This window comes from Coffea eugenioides, chromosome 6, assembly GCF_003713205.1.
Source record: "Coffea eugenioides isolate CCC68of chromosome 6, Ceug_1.0, whole genome shotgun sequence".
Lineage (NCBI taxonomy): Eukaryota > Viridiplantae > Streptophyta > Magnoliopsida > Gentianales > Rubiaceae > Coffea > Coffea eugenioides.
In genome coordinates this window covers 5,848,857-5,866,593 of record NC_040040.1, presented here as the reverse complement: position 1 = coordinate 5,866,593, position 17,737 = coordinate 5,848,857, and the positions used below count along the sequence as shown (strand labels likewise).

The following is a 17,737-nucleotide window of genomic DNA, read 5'->3' as shown; positions in this document are numbered from 1 at the left end:
CTTCGGCACCCGACAAAGAATACTGTGTGTAAGCTTGAGATTGGGAGTTTTTTGACCAAAACAGCATCTGAAGCCTTTGCCTGATTGCCTGAGGGAGTCACCCCTCCAACCAACCCGCTAGCCTTTGCTACTTCAAATACTGACTAGTATACCGTATACTACTACTGTTTGTGACCACCTTCTAGTCCATGTACTTGCATTAATTAAACACTGACGCAGAAATATATATATATATATATATATATATTTTTTTTTTTTTTTTTTCTTCCTTCTCAGCTTCACTTCACTCTCTTTCTTTCTTTCTTTTTTCCCCTCTTTTCTGACCTTGCATTATTATTGAGAGTTTACTTGCAGATTCTGGCTTCTCGTACTGCAAGTCAAATTTCAGAAAGTCCTCTGAAATTAATTCGTATTCAGACTTCAGACCATGCCCATTTTTAGTTGGTTTCTGTGACTGGAAGCAACCAGTTATCTAGCGTGCATTTGTCTATCTCCTGGAAATCCGCATTTTGTGCATAGGACTAGGATATTGTAATTCCCCTGCCCATTCATATTATTTGATTCATCCTCTCCAGCAATGCATACGATTCCTCTAGTAATTAATACTCCAATCTACTAACCGCAATTAATTGTATCACACAGAATGTTGACCACGTCCTTGTCCTTATTTTTTTGTATATGCTTTTTAATCTTTTTGGCTCTTTCTACTTTTTTTTTGATCAATTCTTTGATTTTTTTTTCCCCTTCCACTTAACCTCAAAGCAACAACGCGTTAATTATGATTCCAAACTTAGGGTGTGTTTTGATTGCATTTTTTTGTAGAAAAATTATTACTATAGTGATTTAATATATATATAAAGTAAAAAGGTGGTTGAAAAATATATTCACGCAGAACACATCAATTTTTCTTTGAAAATCTGCAATCCGCACACAGCCTTAAGTTCCTCCTGGGGTGTTGATCAGATCTCGAACTCTACCAACGTCATGTCCGTCAAGGTCCTCAAGGAGAAGCAGGCACTCACCACAAGAACAACAGCAATAGGCATCCTTCCCCCCTCCCGGCAACATCTCATTTCTCAAAACCCCTCCTCGTAATAGAATAATATTTCTTTAAAAAAAAAAAAAGAGTCATAATTACTTAAGCCGTCTCCAGCATTCCATCGCGGAAGTAATAGACAATAATAGGTATTGGTGATAATTTTGTGGGAGAAAACAGCTTGGATCTAATCAAATGTCCACTACATTTTGTCCGTAATCCTTTATCCTCAAGCTCCTAATTCGTCAGACAACACCCCCCAACTACAAGAAACTATTTTGACACTCTTTACCTTTTCAGAAGCGCCACATATTCACTAATTTGTCTGAAGATCAAAGCAAACTCTGTAGATTCCCACTGAAATGATTCTTCGTAAAAGAGGAAGAAAACTGACAGAAATTCATTATTGGCTTCAGCTTCTTTCAAGAATACTACTTTTCTCTAAGCATGTTTAAGAAAGATCAGTATTAAATACTAGTTTTTTCTCAATCTCAATCAGGGTGAGGTCAAGCAAAATAACTTAGGTGATCAGTGGGTGGTGGATTACTTAATTTGAGAATTCAGGCATCGTACAAAAGGAGTAATTACTTTAATCTGGCATATGGCAGTTTTCAAAAGAAATAATTGAGTGAGTCAGCTCTTTATTTAATCTAAACCAGGGGTAAACTAGGCTGGCATCTGACCTGGCCTGCTAATTCTTTGGCATCCCTAAGGTTGTTTTTCTGACTTCCGTTCAGGAAAAAACCACATATTACTACTGCACTCTATGCCCATCTTTCTTTTTCAAACAACTTACATGAAGCTTTTTGGTAGAACTTTGTGCTTGACTAAAGTTGGAGAGAGGGTTGAATCACATTGCTGGAAACAGATTAGCACGTTTTCATAATACTTTTTTTGTTCATTTAGCTATATTTTTCCGGAATTACTACCATCAGTTGTTGGTGGAGCGGGATCACAGAAATAGCGGAGCAACCGGCAACGCAACAAGATCACTTCAGCAGAATTTGTACAGAAATTGAAAATGGGTACACAGAACAGAAGAAAAGAAAACAGACTGACAATGGTCCAGACTCCGGCAGAGCTCAAACAATAAGCTACTAGTACTACTGTGCTATGGAGATGAATGACCGACCATGCGGCATACTATCAACCCGAAAGGGGAAAAAGACCGACCGATGAAGAGACCAGTAGTACTAGTCAAAAGTAACTTTCGTCCTAGGATTTTACCCTCCCGTTTCCATAATCCACCTGCACAGTACGATAAACAGCGGTTACTAAGATGAGTGACTTTGAGGAATTTGAACGGATCTTAATTGAATAATAGATATAATTTGATCAATTTATTTATATTTATTTATTTAATAAATGAGTATGAATAGATATTTATTTAAATAAATAAATATTTATTTAATAAATAGATATAAGTATATCTAATTATTCATTTATGAGTCACTTAAAATTTTATTTATTTTTTGCATGTTATTTGACAAGCAATGACAGTAGTATTTTATTATTATTAAATTAGTAAATAATTTTAAATTTATTTGCTTAACACTTACTAAAAATTGAGTTTAAATGTATAATTATTTTTAAATCGATATAGATGGGGTGAGCTGAATTAACTCATTACCCATCAATTAAATGGATTGAATTAGATAGTCATTTACACCCATTTAAAATTAATGGACACCACACCACCACGTTTTTTGCTGCTAAATACTAGATTACCACCAATGAATAAGTACGCATTATAGTTTATAATTGGATCCATTTACTATGTGATTTTAAGCACAAGATTAAAAAAAAAAAAAAGTGAATCCCGAGACTTTTACGCAGAAACTTTTGCGTGATCAAATAGGTTTCCACTTTTCTGGTGCACTAAATAGGTTTGAAGTTGGTACATAAGTCCCCTGAATGTCTTCACAAGTTGCCGGCTTTTGAGGATTGTTCGGGGATTCGATTTATTTACGAACTTCTTGTGGCTTCATAAGAAGATGAAAGAAAAAATAGGTTTGAAGTTGAGTTAGAAAAGTGTCTAAATGCATCGAGTGTAATAAATTAATATAAATGTATGTATGCGCATAATAAATTAGATTTAACTTAACTATATTAATGAGCTCTCACAAACAACTATTAAAAAGATTCTTTTAAAGTTTTTATCATGCATTTGTTTTCAACTTTTCTTTTGTTTTTGCTCATATTTTTTTTCTTCTTCCAGAAACCATGGCGTATGCCAATAAATGATTTTTTTTTCACATATTCTTCCAAAATTGTTCTTTCTTTTTTTTTTTCTTATTCATCTCTCTTCAGTTTTTTTTTTACTGTTAATTTATCTTCTAGTTACAAAACTAGATATATAAACACAAGTTGCATTAATGAACACACTGTTTTAGCATTGATATGATCAATCACGTGATGTTCATCACTCCAATTCATTTAATCATTCAAGTATTTCTGACTAAAACTACATATAAACTGTTTATATATACACGCATATACACACGTATTTTTTGCTTATTTTTCAACGATTAGTGATAATGGTTATTCTTCCTAGCCCCTAGGTTAGTCGCTACGTAAAATTCTCATCCACCCTTTTCCATACTCCAAATACCAAAAAAAAAAAAAAAAAAAGAGAAATACTCCACTGCTAGAGTTCAATATGTATACAAGGGTAATTACGGTAAATACTTTTGACATATCAAAACCTTACGCATGTCTTTTACACCTAATTAATCAGTCAGCAGCATGGTTGCTATCGTACAAACGTACTCACTTTACTTAGCCAAGGAAAAAGTGGAATACCTACTTTAACCTCATTCTAACACCTTCCCAATTCCCAGATGAAATACAGAAAACCTCAATCCTTTATCGAGACTCCAACCCAGAAAACCTTTTCAGATGAAAAAAAGACACAGGACATTCTATGAAACTTCCAAATCGGCCCCTTGACAAATGAATTTTTTAGATGTTTGTCTCAAATTTTACTATAAAAGTTGTAGAAAAAATTTTTGAAGTGCATTGAGAAGTTTTCTGAGATTATTGTAACTAAAGTTATTAAAAAACTTGTAGCAGATAAACTTGACCAAAAACTTATTTATCAAACAGGCATGATAATAAAATAGTGAACTGTTCCCCTGACCCTGACCCTAGAGTGTGGCCGTGTGGGTATGGTTACAGCTAAATGGATAATTTGAGTTACTTAACCTTGTTTGGATTGCGATTTTCTGGCAAAAAATTTTTTATATTTTTTGTGAACATATTTTTTAATTACCTTTTTATCTTATATATCTATCAAATTGTTACAGTATTTTTTTTATAAAAATTTTTAAAAATAGCAATCCAAACAAGGGTAAGAACGGCCTTGTGACTATTTGTTGCATGTTGGACTTTGTCAAAGGACTTACTTCAAACCATTTCAACTTCCACACCAAGTTATCAAGTACTCTTACGTCTGCACTAGCAATTGATTCTCGTAAATCCTTTAATGCTTGTTGGTAACTCTTAAATTGTCCGTATGGAATGGTACAATGGCTCCCCCAGAAGAAAGGGGAGAAGAAAGAAAAAAAAAAAAAAGAGTGTATGGGTGGGCTATTGTTGAATTATTATTGAAGATACAGATGTGAGAAAGGGAGGAGAAATAATTCGGAAATAATAATAAATGTTAATCAATTATATATATATTTATTAGATGTTCGGTAGGCACAGAAGCTAGTAAACAAAATTTAAATTCAATTAACCATTTTAATGTACATAATTATATTTATTATCTCACATTGCAATCTGACACTTCTTTATTTAACCTCACTTTTATTTATATATTAAAAAAAAAACACACACACACACACACACACGATGTTCTCTTTAACCAGTACATTTCGATTACTTCTCGACAAATCCACCAAATTTGAGTCTGATTTTACCCCACATAGTATGTCACCTTTTAATATCATCATAACCTAAATTTTATTCCCGGCAAAACTGAACAGCATCGTGTATAATTAGTATTACTGACTCCATCATTTGATTCATTTTTTTTTTAAAATTTCTGAAAATGAAATGGTACATAATATACGTGACATGAAGAATTGGCTCAAAATTACATGAAAAGAAAATGTGGATGGTGCCATGGAGGGCTCTCAGGTTCAGGGCAAGTATCAACTGTGAAGAAGAAGGGTCTGTGGCTGTGGGTCACAGACACCCACGCCTGAGTAGCGTAAACAATGGAAATCTTCTGTCCTGTTGCAGAGCCAGAGCCAGAGCGAAGTCGCGGAAAGTAACCAAAATCTGCCACCACCTCCTCATTAATACTTCACTGAAAACCTGCTTTGATCCCACCTTTTTTTTTAATCACCACAAAATATTCCATCCCATTGACCCACATGGGTAATAAGAGTTAAGATTGGATAATGGGCAGCCAAAAGGGCATATTGGTCTACCGTTAATTCATCTTTGAGTATAAGGTAAAGGTCCATCTTTTTACCGGGAAAAGAAGCCTGTTAATATTATTATTAATTGTAGGATGTAGACCTAATCCTCATTTTAGTCAAGTATTCTGAAAATAATTTTTGAACAACACCATGAAATTGTTTTTCTTTTTTCTTCCAAAATCCACGTTCACAAAATTCTAAAAGCTATATATATTTGGAAACGTGGTACCATCTTGTTCTAGCCCGCTACATTGATCTTGCATGCTTACGGCTTAGATTCAGCATAATAAGACGGAGGATAAAAGTAAAAGTTATAAATAAAAAAAAGAGAAGAAGAAAAAAAAAATAAATAAATAAAAGAGGGGGGGGGGTGGCGGCAAGGATCCTAAAATCTCTGTTTGGATCCCCTATTTTTTGGGTGTTTTTCAAAAACTAGTTTTTCAAATACAATAAAAATTTTTAAAAAGTACTCTAAAAGGTAATTTAAAAATTAGTTTAAATTTTTTTAAAATTTTAAGAAATATCTCAAAATATATTCTAAAAACTATTCTACTCTTAAATATCTTAAAATATTTTTTAAAAATATTTCAAAATATACTCTAAAAACTCTGCTACAGCAAAGTTTTTCAAAAATATCTCCAAAAATAACTAATTCAAACGGAGAACATGGCTTTCACTAGGTTAAAAGCTAAAGCAAGATGCGCCTCTGCTACAGAGGCATATGACACAAGGCATGGAATTCAATCATACAAGGGAATAAAAAAAGTAAAAATAATAGTAATTACTAGTTAGGAGCGAATCATCAACACCGAAATAGAAATGTTATTTTTGTTAATCACACTCTCAGTGTTATGTTAATCACACTCTCACTGTTATTTTAATTATATAATTTTATTTATTAAATTATACGATAAAAAAATTAGTGATAAAGCAAATGATAAAAAATTAGAGTTCAAATTACAATACATTTTTCTTATTGAATTTGGGCGTAAACAAAAAAATGGGAGTCGGTGGGTCCAACATTCTATCACTTCAAATACCTACTATCAAATCAAAGAACGGAAGTCGCATTAATTTACAGTAAACACCAGATTATAGCAGCTTAATTTGGTGGGTGGGGTTGGCCATAGCTACTAGCCTAGTAGCAGCATATATGGAGATTTAGGACTCAGAGAAGTCAAAAAGAGTGCATCCGCCTGGCCACACTCTCTCACTCTCATTGAGTGGTCATGATGAGCATTATTAAAAGGGATGACCACAATTTCAATACTCCCATCCCATGCTTACTTCCAATGCAGCCCCCCCTTTTAATTGATTTCTAAATTTATTCCATTAAACAAAACAAAACCTCGAATGCCCGCTCATCAAAAGTGAGGCATGTGACGCTCATCATGCCAATCCATTGTCTTGCCTGTGGTTAACTGTGTTTTTATTTTTTATGTTTTGGGAATAATCAGGAAATGGTAATCTTGATCTCGAAGCTATAATGACTTTACACAGCCTATTAAGGTGGAGGAGTATTATATTATTATAATATAAACCCTTGCGGAAGAGGGGTTAAGGGGTGGTGACCATCCAACCGCTTTGCAAGCATCAAACAATTTTCGGAGACAGTCGTATCAACTAACCAAGCAATGCCTAAACGACAAATTAATAGTCGAGTTTGTTATATTTTTTATGCCAATTATTTGACTCGACCATTTTGCAAGTAGAGTGTGTTGGGCATCAATGGGAACGAGGTATCGTTACTGTTACTCTTTTTTTTTTTTCTTCAATCTTTGACTACTTGACTCACTCCCAGTTGGTACTTGTTGCCTGCTGATTAGCGTTAACCAAAAAACACCGCACTAATCAAAGTGAAGTGGTGTCCCCTAATAGGATTAACAGCGTAGGAGGCTTGTCTTCCCTACTTATAGGCTCCCCCGCCCCTCTCTCTCTCTCTCCCCAAAAAAATCAAGCAATTATTGGATAAAGCCCAGTTAAAAATTATTTCTGCTTTGTTGGCTAGCTCCTCTTGCAAAATAAATCATTTTCATTTTCTCTGAGCCAAATTATAATTTTTTTTTTTCCGTTTGGCAAGAGAGATTGGGATGGAAAGATCTGGGTGTGTTTGGATTGCAGGTTTTCAAAAAAAAAAATGCTACATTTTTCGTGAACGCATTTTTCAATTATTTTTTTATTTCACATATATCATATCGTTACAATAATTTTTCTATAAAAAGTTCAAAAAAATACAATCCAAACAAAGTCGAGATAGCCTAAACTTTTGCTTTTGGATAAGCTAACTAAAAGAAGTTGTATGGATATTATGATGTCGTCGTAGGATATCTAACATAATAACAAGCGAATTCATGCGGGCTTGGCCTGGAATAATTGAGGAACAAATTGAAGTGCCGAATCCTTCAAGAAGAATTTTCCTACAGCACATTGACAGACACCCGACGAGAAGGAGATGTCATCGAACAGAGACGATCCATGCAAGTTGCAACCGCGAAAGCGTCAAAATAAAGGGGTTGTTAGTCTCGAGCAACAAAACAAATTTCATGAGAATTTTGCAGCACAAAAAATCTTATATATCCTCGTGTAAGTTATCAGAGCTCCACCACAAAAACAAAATATAAATTACTCACCTTGCATTTCTTTTCTCTTTTTGAGAAGTTCAAGCGGTATTGGGACATTTTTTGTGAAATTTAAAACCGTAGTTACCAAAGTGCTTAGCTTTGCCCATGAATAACAAGAACGGAGGTTTCCTAAAATTATGACAGAAAATTTTAGTAATTTCTCCTAAGAATAGAATAGTATAAAGATTTCCTTTTTTTTTTGGGAGTTCTAATAGAAGATATTACATTTTTTTATCAAGAAAAAGAAAAGATATAAATTAGCAATTTAGTGTTGGCCACAACCGGTAGTGGAATTAAAGTCCTGCTCGGCCTTATAATGGAGCAGTAGCCCAAGTTGAAAGAGATGTTACCAACATCAACAGGCAATTCCAGACGTTGCAGGTTTTCCAAGCTTTTCTTTCTTAGACAGTTAAAATGGTTCGTTCGCTGAATCTTTTTTTTTTTTTGCCCAATAAAATAAATAGTTCGTTGGATCATAAGTGAGCTGTTTCAAGGGAATCCGGAGTTAAGACTTTTGCTTTAAGGAGATGAGATGCTAATCTGGAATTCGACCCCACAGATATCCAGTAATGCACCGCAATCATATGCCAATCATATTAGGTAGGATTTGTTTGAATTTCTTGCCGATCAACATCCAAGTTTTTGGGTAAGTAATCAACATCCCAGGTTTAAGGCCCATGGGGCTCTCGTTCAGTTACTAATTGGCTGGACGTGGGTTTCTTGTGGGTGTCCTTTAGATTACTCTTAACTGGATCGTTTCGCCGTTAACCTCCTGAGTTTTTCGAATCTTATTGGGTGCGTGAATTTCTATCTCTTGACAGAAAAAAAAAAAAAAATCAACATCCCAACTTTCCAGATATGAAAGATTTTTTTGGCCTGGTATAAACAACTTTGACATTTGCCATAATACCGAACCGGTTCTTTCCCTTGTGTTTGAAGGACCTAGAGGCGTGACTGGCGAGTGAGCTTTAAAATCAACTAGTAGTAGGTACATAAACAGGATATTACTATGTAATTGATACTCGCCCTTTCCTTGCTTGAAAAAATTTTTAAAAAATATATATACGTAGTTGATACTCCGGTTGTTGTAGTGGGAATCCAATTAAGTAAGAATCAACAAAAAAGTTCCACTAAAAAAAATGCTTGATGGGTATCCTTAAAGGTAGCAAACCTGCACCCAATAACTGAAATGCATGGGGATACTGCTAGTCTGTTTCCTTTAATTCGGTGGCTTCCACCATATCTTGTAGGGGGATTTTCTTAGCTGGAGCTGATGACCATTAACAAGGGCACTACTACGGACTTAGCGTAAACAGAGCACGTGTTTTAGGCATCTTCCGTAAGAAGCTTCGATTACTCTAATATTGTGGTCATATACCAATATTAAGAATGTTTTCCTTCATACAAAATAATGTGTAAAACCAATCAATGCCTAGCCTGCGGAGACGTGGTCAATATATATATATATATCAATGCCTAACTAGCTTGATATATATATATATATATTTCAACGGCCCCCAGCCAGGCACCCACCACCGCTCCTCATCAAATCGGGTAATCGTAGACGCGAATCAATGGATGATGGCACTCCTATTTAATTATTTATGTTGGATAAACTATGAAGAAAATTGAGAATTTTTTTGTTTTCAGGCAAATGACAAAAAGAGGGAACGGGGAGAGTAAGTGAGTAATGAGTGGGCATGCGTGTAGGAGGATTGATGATGATTGAAGGCATGAAGGATGATTTTTGGGATACAGGAGAGGGAGAGGGTTTTTAGTAAGTGGGGTTTCCCTGTGTTCATGTTCTCCTTGGCTTTTTCTTTTTTTTTTTTTTTTGGTGGATGACCGCTTCGCATCCTTCTCTCCTTTTTTGGTCATTAGGTTCGGTTCGCTGGCCCCTTTCCTTTTTGTCCTTTTCGTTGGCTCTTTCTTTCTTTTCGAGTCCCCTTCAATAATTTCTTTTTTAGTACTACCATCCCCCCCCCCCCCCCCCCCTTTTTTTGAGCTTTTACGTTTATATTTTTACTCTCCTTCATTTTGTTTTTGGAATGTTTTTCAAATACAATAAAAATTTTTAAAAAATACTTTAAAAGGTAATCTAAAAATTAGTTTAAATTTTTTAAAAATTTTAAAAAAAATTTTTAAAAATATCTCAAAATATATTTTAGAAACTCTTCTACTCTTAAATATCTTAAAATATTTTTTAAAAATATTTCAAAACATACTCTAAAAACTCTGCTACAGCATAATTTTTCAAAAATATCCAAAAAAAAAAAAACTAATCCAAACGAAAGCAGAGGAACAAAAGGAAAATGTTTCGGTTTATTAGTCACTTTACCTTCTTGTTTTATTTGTTTACTTTTTTGGGGAGGGGGTTACAAGTCACTTTTCCTTTTTGTCAAAGCATCCCAACCAAATTACTCTGAGTTGGATTGATTGTACTTGTACGGAACAGAGATTAGGCCGCTGCTTCCTGCCCTTTTTGGTCTCAGGCTGGGCCAGCCTGCTCTGCTCGTGTGTCATGTATGTTTGTCTGTGCATCTTCTCCACTATGTCTCTTGCATACCCAGCGATCAAACTTTCTGGGACGTCAGATCCAGCTGCCTGTTTTCTGATCAAATTTGGACTCCTGGCGGTGGTCTTTTTTCATTTTTCTTCTTTTTTTTTTCTTCAAAATTTACCTTTTACCCTTCTTTTTCAGTGAGTGAAGTGGCTTTTATGCTTGTATCACTAAAATCCCACAGAATTTCGGCATCTTTGTTAATTTAGTAGCAACATATGGGAACATAAGATTTCACGTGACGTTATTGCAGTAGATTTAGCTTGTTTAGATAGTAGATTATGGGGGGATAATCTTTTTGAAAATAAAGTATAGTAACACTTTTTTGATGCAATAAATATAAAATAAGAAATTGATTGAAAAATATGTTGATGATTCAAATAAATAAAATTGAATAAATAATCTACTGTCCAAACAAAATTAAATTTGGACAAATGGTGCGTCAATTATTATATAGCAGACAGAATTACCGAATGGATTCAAAGGACAATTATTACGTGTTTCTGCTGTCGCACGACTAAAAGTTTTTCATTTCTGCTTTTGTGGCCAGATACGTTAGCATGATCTTAGTTTCAACAATCAAAAGTTTGTGGCATGATAATGCGCCAGTTCATCACTACGACTAAAGCATAATAATGCTCTAAAGTTTTTTACTCAATTTCGTAGACATTAGATTTTCTTCAAGAAAACATAACATAAACAGAAGAAGTGGTTTGTTGACGCGAGACCGGAAATCACATATGTTTGTCCAAATATTGGCATCGTTGCGGTTTGCCTTTAGCCAGTTGGAGTTACGGCACATTTTCTCATTTTTTTTTGGATTATATTTTCAACCCTTAGTACAAAAGAGGTAAAATAGGACCACCTAATATCCAAAAACAAAATACATACATGCACACGCATACATACTAGCCGCGTGTAATTGACGATTTAGACTAATGGTCAGAGTTATGTGAGTCAGAATTATGGAGGTAGATTTGGCGATTGACACCAGAAACTCAAATAATTGTGTCACTAATTAATCTATTCTCTCCATGGTATCCGTCTGGTCCCATAGGCCCAGTTGGATCTCCCTATAATTAGATTAGGATAGAGTAGGAGTAAGAGTAGGGATGACGATTGACAAAAAAAAATCTATTCTCTCTCCCCCTCCCCTCTTTTTTTATTTTATATCTGAACCAATGTATTCAATCAGTCACACAGCCAGACATGGAATACAATGGTTGGCGCTCGAGAACGAGTCGAGTTCTTCAGCTATATCATATGAATTGAATTGACTAAGTGGTAAAACAAGCTTTCATTGATTTGTTTATGTTCGCCCTTCGTGTGTTCGTAAATACATTAGTTAGAAAAGAAAAAAGTATTTCGATACCGTCTCCGGTTGTTTGGTCACTAATTGATTAAATGGTCAAGTATGCGTAATTGCTTCATCAAAAGTGATTACCAATATTATGTGTTCTTGAAAAGTCGGATGACTGGTCAGACATAATTGCTAGGGATGGATTATTGTCAAGTAATATGTGAGAATAATTCCTCGAATTTTATGCACAGCTGAAGATTCTTTCTGGGCTAAGGTCCTAAGTAAGAAAGCTAGTATATATTTTTTAGGTATAATTCACAGGTATCCGTATTCGACTGCGACTAATCTTGTTTGAACCGGATCGGACCTCTTGTAGGGAGAAGTTCTCTTCAAGTAATTTTTTTTATTCCCGTGAATTTTGAACCCGAGACCTAAGTAAGAAAGCTAGTACGAGTCTGGTAAAAGGTGATTCAAAATCCCGATGATGAAATATTTAAAAGCCGAAGACCCACCACCCACCCTATATTTGTAGCTCAAGATGTTGATCACCACCGCCACCACCACTTTTCAAAGGAGAAATCCGCATCTAAAAGCGCTGCCGGTGCTCCACCAATAAACAATCACACTTCTAACGTCAACCTCTCCATCAAGCAAGCAGTCGTATAATAATATACATTTTTATTATTAGTTCATTGTCAATGTAACAAAATCACATCTGGTATCCATTGGTCATATCCATTGTCAAACACCACCACCCATCACACCCTCTCCCGAAAAAAAAAAAGAAAAAAAAAGAAAGATGATGATGATGATTATCGGGTTAGTTAAAATGTAAGATCAAATAATGATGGGACCAAAGGCGTAAAAGTCGAAAAGGCTGGCGGGCTTCATTTTCATGGTCATGACTCATGACTAAAATAGCTAGTACAGTGGAGTGAGATGGGAGAGTGGACTGGGGATTGATAGGAAAACATAATAGACTTTGAGGTTGTTTTCCCTGAATAGTTGGTAAAAGTGGGGTTCAGCATGTGCAAATGCATTATTGGGGTGTTTGAATCTGGCAGCTGCCTCTAAATAGCATCGCATCTGATGTCAAAATCTTCCACTAAAATTGTAAACCTATTGGGCCCAGTAAAGGAAGGACTCGAGAATCAATCCCAACAAAAAGGGCCGAAACCACTTTGTTTCTTTTCGCTTTTCTCCTCCGAATATCAATATCAATATGGATGCTCTACTCCTAAAAATAAATAAATTTCTTTTGTACCACTACCTACCTCCTCTACTCACTCAACCTCTCAGATTTTTCTTTTCTCTTATGAATCTTATGAACCCCCCCCCCCCCCACCCACCCACAACAAAAAAAAAAAAAAAAAAGGAGATAACTTATGTACAAATATTCTCACTCTCATCCTGCGTGTATTACACGTGGAATGTGACATGAATCAAGTGAAAAACTTCTGGATAAACAACATTATCAACGGGAGCAGGAGCAACCACAGTCATCCAAAAACATTCATCTACTACTTACTAGTCATGCATTTCAATTTTCAATCATCTTAAAGTTTTTTTTTCCCTTTTAAGTTAAATATTCCCAATCAACAAGAGCAGGTGCAGTATCCACATTTCGAGGGTTCGATGCATGCGTTTCTGAGGTAGCAGTGGACTACAAGTGCAAAATGAGGTGCAAAATGAGGGCAGAAAGGCAATAATATTACGCTTTGCAGAAAGGGTCGGTACTGGAAAAGAACTCGTCAATGATCCGGGCTTCATAAAGTGCCTTCATGGATACAGATTTTGGTCATCACAGACTAGTGCGCGTGGTGGTTGGGAGGGGCCAAGGTTGCAGAATAGCAGAAGCATTTTCTTCTGATTGTGTCAGTTGCTAAGTAAAGGGGGAGACATTCAAATAATAAGTAGACTCGGTACTCAAAAACACTCTGCTAATTAGTCCGTCCTTACTGCTTGGTTACCAGGATTGGACTTTGGAGCCCAGCATTCATTCATGGAACATTTCAGTCTCAGTTCCCCGACAATCTCAGGCTTCTATTCCAGTAGTTGTCTCTTCTGGACTAGAGTTAAAAAGTTACATACATGTTCCAACTTGGACTCTGCTGCGCTTGATGTTTAAAAGAAGAATATTTCAAAGCAAAAGACAGCATTGCATTGCATCCTCATTGCCCGAAAACTTCTTCCTAATCATGCTTAAGTCTGGATTAGTGGTTTAATTTCGGCATTATTATTGCTATTGAATATTATGTTCTCATGGAATTTACTTGACAAGAAGCACGATGATGTAACTAAAGTTGCATATATATAGATAGATAGACAGGCATTTATCGTGGATGTTCTGCTAATTTGTCACCAAGACTGTTTTTTTTTTTTCGTGGTTTTGGGAAGGGGGGGGGGGGAATAATAAGAAAGAAAGAGAAATTGCATAAATTAAACAGCAGTTAAGTCATCAAGACTGGTGAAGAGGGAAGAAAGTCACAATTCAACCACAACATACCAGAAAGCATTTATAATAAAACCATATAGCCTTCAGTCAAACATCTACAACTTTGACTGAGCTTTCTGTCTTAGCTTTCTTCTCAGAATCTTTCCTGAGGCTGACTTGGGAATGCTTCGAGAGAAAATCACTCTATGCAATCTCTTATATGGTGTAACCTGCAAGAGTGTTAAGAGTGTAACTGACCAATCTCTAGAGGTGTGTTTAATTACAACGCAGCAACAAACCAGTGAGCAAATTAAAGTGGCATGTTATCAGCTTAATAATGCTCTAGAGCTGCCTTGCCTGTTTTGCAACGAAATTTTGAACTTCCCTTTCTGCTAGAGAGCTATTAGATGAACGAACAACAAATGCTACAGGGATTTCCCCAGCTTCGGCATCTGGGAGCCTGCAAAGGAGAATTGCCTATAAGCTCAAGAGAACACATTTATCTTTCAGAAGTTATATATCTTAATAAAGAGACTCACGGTATAACGGCAGCATCTGATATCTCAGGGTGAGTTAGCAGAAGCTCTTCAAGTTCTGCTGGTGCCACCTGAGTAAAACGTAGCAAATGGACATTATTTATAAGGAAAATCTGATGAAATTACAATATAACGGTCTCAATGAGAAACAAAGAATTCAACTGAGTATTAACCACTGCTAGGCTTCTTCCGGATCTTGCAAGAATGCATGTAAAAACTCATTCATTCAAGAGGGCCGATTTCAAGGTTTCAGTCAGTGAACTGGGCCGATTTTGTTGAAGCTTATATGTAGAACATCATTCATAACTAGTAAAAACATGATCTAACAGCAATACTCCTTGGCGATTGTAAGTTGAGTATAACACAAACATGGGTCCAATTAATGACACGAGTTAAATAATAAACCTGGAAGCCTTTATATTTGATAAGCTCTTTGATCCTGTCCACGACATATAATAGTCCTTTGTCATCAAAATAGCCAAGATCTCCAGTGTGCACCCAGCCCTGCTTATCTATGGTTTCATTTGTGGCTATTTGATTTTTGAAATAACCTATGCAAAGAGAAGTTAATAACTTTAGTAATTGAACTGTCCGTGGACTAGGACTAAGAAATCCAAATGGAGATAAATACCCAAAGCATGGTTTAAATTTAGTCGAGGTTATGCACTTACACTACCAGCAATCTTTTTGGAGTTATAATCAAATGCAAAATCAAGAAGCGGATACTATAGGTTAAAATCGTTTTCTGCGAGGTTTGAATGCTGTCGAGAATTAGCCCATTAATAATTTAGTCTGGGACCTGATAGAGTGGGATATTGGGACCTTTCAAGTGCTTGGGGACTTCATCTTCTTTCTTATGGTTCTACTGCTTATTGGTTCAAGTTTTACCTCTAGCTTTCTGGATAATAAGTTAAAGCAATTTCACTGATCCGGAAGATCTGTGAGCAGCAATACGTAACATTTCCTGTTTATCGTTAGCATTAATTTCTGCTTATAACGACAAGTTCCACGGACAAAATCCCAGCAGATTGAGCACAAAAGCTACAAATTTGAGGATAGCTGCAGCAAGTCTAATCTGGTGAACTGGAGGCTATATATTGTCGTAAAGCAGTTCTGAATTCTCAATCACTAGCATGTCATTCCAGAAACAAGGAATATCTGGAGGACAGCCATAAGCGCTATATCTAATGCCAAATCCATTATACAACTCAGTTAAAAGACCATTTTGCAAAAACACCATATAGTTCAAGAACACTAACTAATATCTGCAATGGTTTAAGCAAGCAAAAATATAATACCCAAACTGGACAACAAAACGGAGTTACACATTCTTTTTATAATCTGCTGTGACCAGAGTTTCACCTTTGAATGTAAAGTCTACCTTGCATCATATTCTGTCCACGAACCAAAATCTGCCCCTTTTGGAAAGGTGGAAGAGGTTCTGCAGTATCCACATCCAGTATTTTGCATTCCACTCCAGGAACAAGAACTCCAGTTGAACCAGAATGGGGAGGTCCTGTCTTTACATCCTCTCTTGAAATAATTCCACATGTTTCCGTCATCCCATAGCCCTGCCAGACGTTAACATTTCTACCGTGTTTCAGGTCCACTTACTAAATACTTAAGTTTGCTGAATCTTGGCATGCGAATTACTAATCATTACCTATTGCTCAAGACAAAGAAATTAGAATTTCTGGTTCTTATGAGTAGTAAGTAGTAATTCAATGCCAGTTCAAAACGTTAGCAGAGTGACTCATAGTCCAAGTTAGAAAGGTTTTTGAACCGAACTCCTAAAAAAATCACCTGAACAATCACAGCTTGAGGGAAATTCTTGGCACATTCCTCAATCACATCTTTCCCCAAAGGTGCAGCCCCACATGCAATTTCCCTCAATGATGAGCAGTCATACTTACTCACCACCTTTTTCTGCTTCCCCAGAGCTACCACCACTGGTGGCACAGCATACATGTGTGTCACTTTATACTTCTCAACAGCATGCAATGCTTTCTCCATCTCATACCTTTCCATCACTACCACCGTATTCCCTTTCTGCAGCTGTGCATATACAGCCACAGACAATCCAAATATATGAAACATGGGAAGGAAGCATAAATATACGTTCTTGGAGTTACCATAACATTCTTGATCTCGTGTCACCATTGATGCTGTGGCAATGAAGTTTCTGTGTGTCAAAACAACTCCCTTACTTTTACCCGTTGTCCCGGATGAATACAGAAGAGCTGCAACATCAGTTTGTACAGCTGATGACCACGGTGAATCGGACGATGCAGGGGATGTTGAATTAATCAAATCTGAGTAATGACAAAACAGAGTACTGTAAGAATCAGCCGCATCAAATGATCCCTTAGGACTTAGTAGAATACAAGGTAGATTGAAGTGTTTGATCTTGTGATGCAGTTCATTGACAGTGATGATAAGTTTTGGATTGGAGTCATTGACTTGGTTTGATAGCTCATTGATGGTATACAGTGGGTTGACAGTGGTGGCGATGGCACCAATGCCGACAACAGCAAGGAATGATATGGGGAAAAGAACTGAATTTGGGGAGAAAATGAGAACAACATCGTTCTTGTTGATGTTAAGCTTAAGGAGGGCATGCGAGAGCTTGGAAACTTGGGTTAGGAGATCAAAGAAGGTGAAGGATTCAGCAGTGGCGGCATCAATTAGTGCAGTGCTTTGAGAAAGGGATGGGAAGTTCCTGAAGAGAAATGGGACCATAGAGAGGTTGGGGTCTTCTGGAAGGACAACGGGTGGCTTTTGGGACCTGTAGATCCCATCTTTGCCGTAGAATGGCGTTGTCAT

At 36.2% G+C, this 17,737-nt stretch overlaps 1 protein-coding gene across 1 annotated transcript; it reads right to left on the bottom strand.

The window, feature by feature from the left end:
* Positions 1 to 14,356: 14,356 nt before the first annotated feature.
* On the bottom strand, positions 14,357 to 17,737 carry LOC113773454 (4-coumarate--CoA ligase-like 7). Its single transcript, XM_027318103.1, has 6 exons — positions 16,718 to 17,737; positions 16,296 to 16,485; positions 15,320 to 15,465; positions 14,918 to 14,985; positions 14,736 to 14,838; positions 14,357 to 14,608 (listed from the first exon to the last, which is right to left on the bottom strand). Exons 1-6 carry the CDS (start codon positions 17,735 to 17,737, stop codon positions 14,495 to 14,497), a joined length of 1,641 nt encoding a protein of 546 aa, XP_027173904.1. The 3' UTR covers positions 14,357 to 14,494.

Bases quoted from the DNA above. Each gene is read 5' to 3' on its own strand.
- LOC113773454 (XM_027318103.1), bottom strand. From the start codon at position 17,737: ATGACAACGCCATTCTACGGCAAAGATGGGATCTACAGGTCCCAAAAG. The intron at 14,986-15,319 runs GTTTATTATTTA...CGTTTTACTCAG, and splicing joins TCAAATATAAAGGCTTCCAG to GTGGCACCAGCAGAACTTGA. The intron at 14,839-14,917 runs GTGAGTCTCTTT...TCTCCTTTGCAG, and splicing joins TCAGATGCTGCCGTTATACC to GCTCCCAGATGCCGAAGCTG.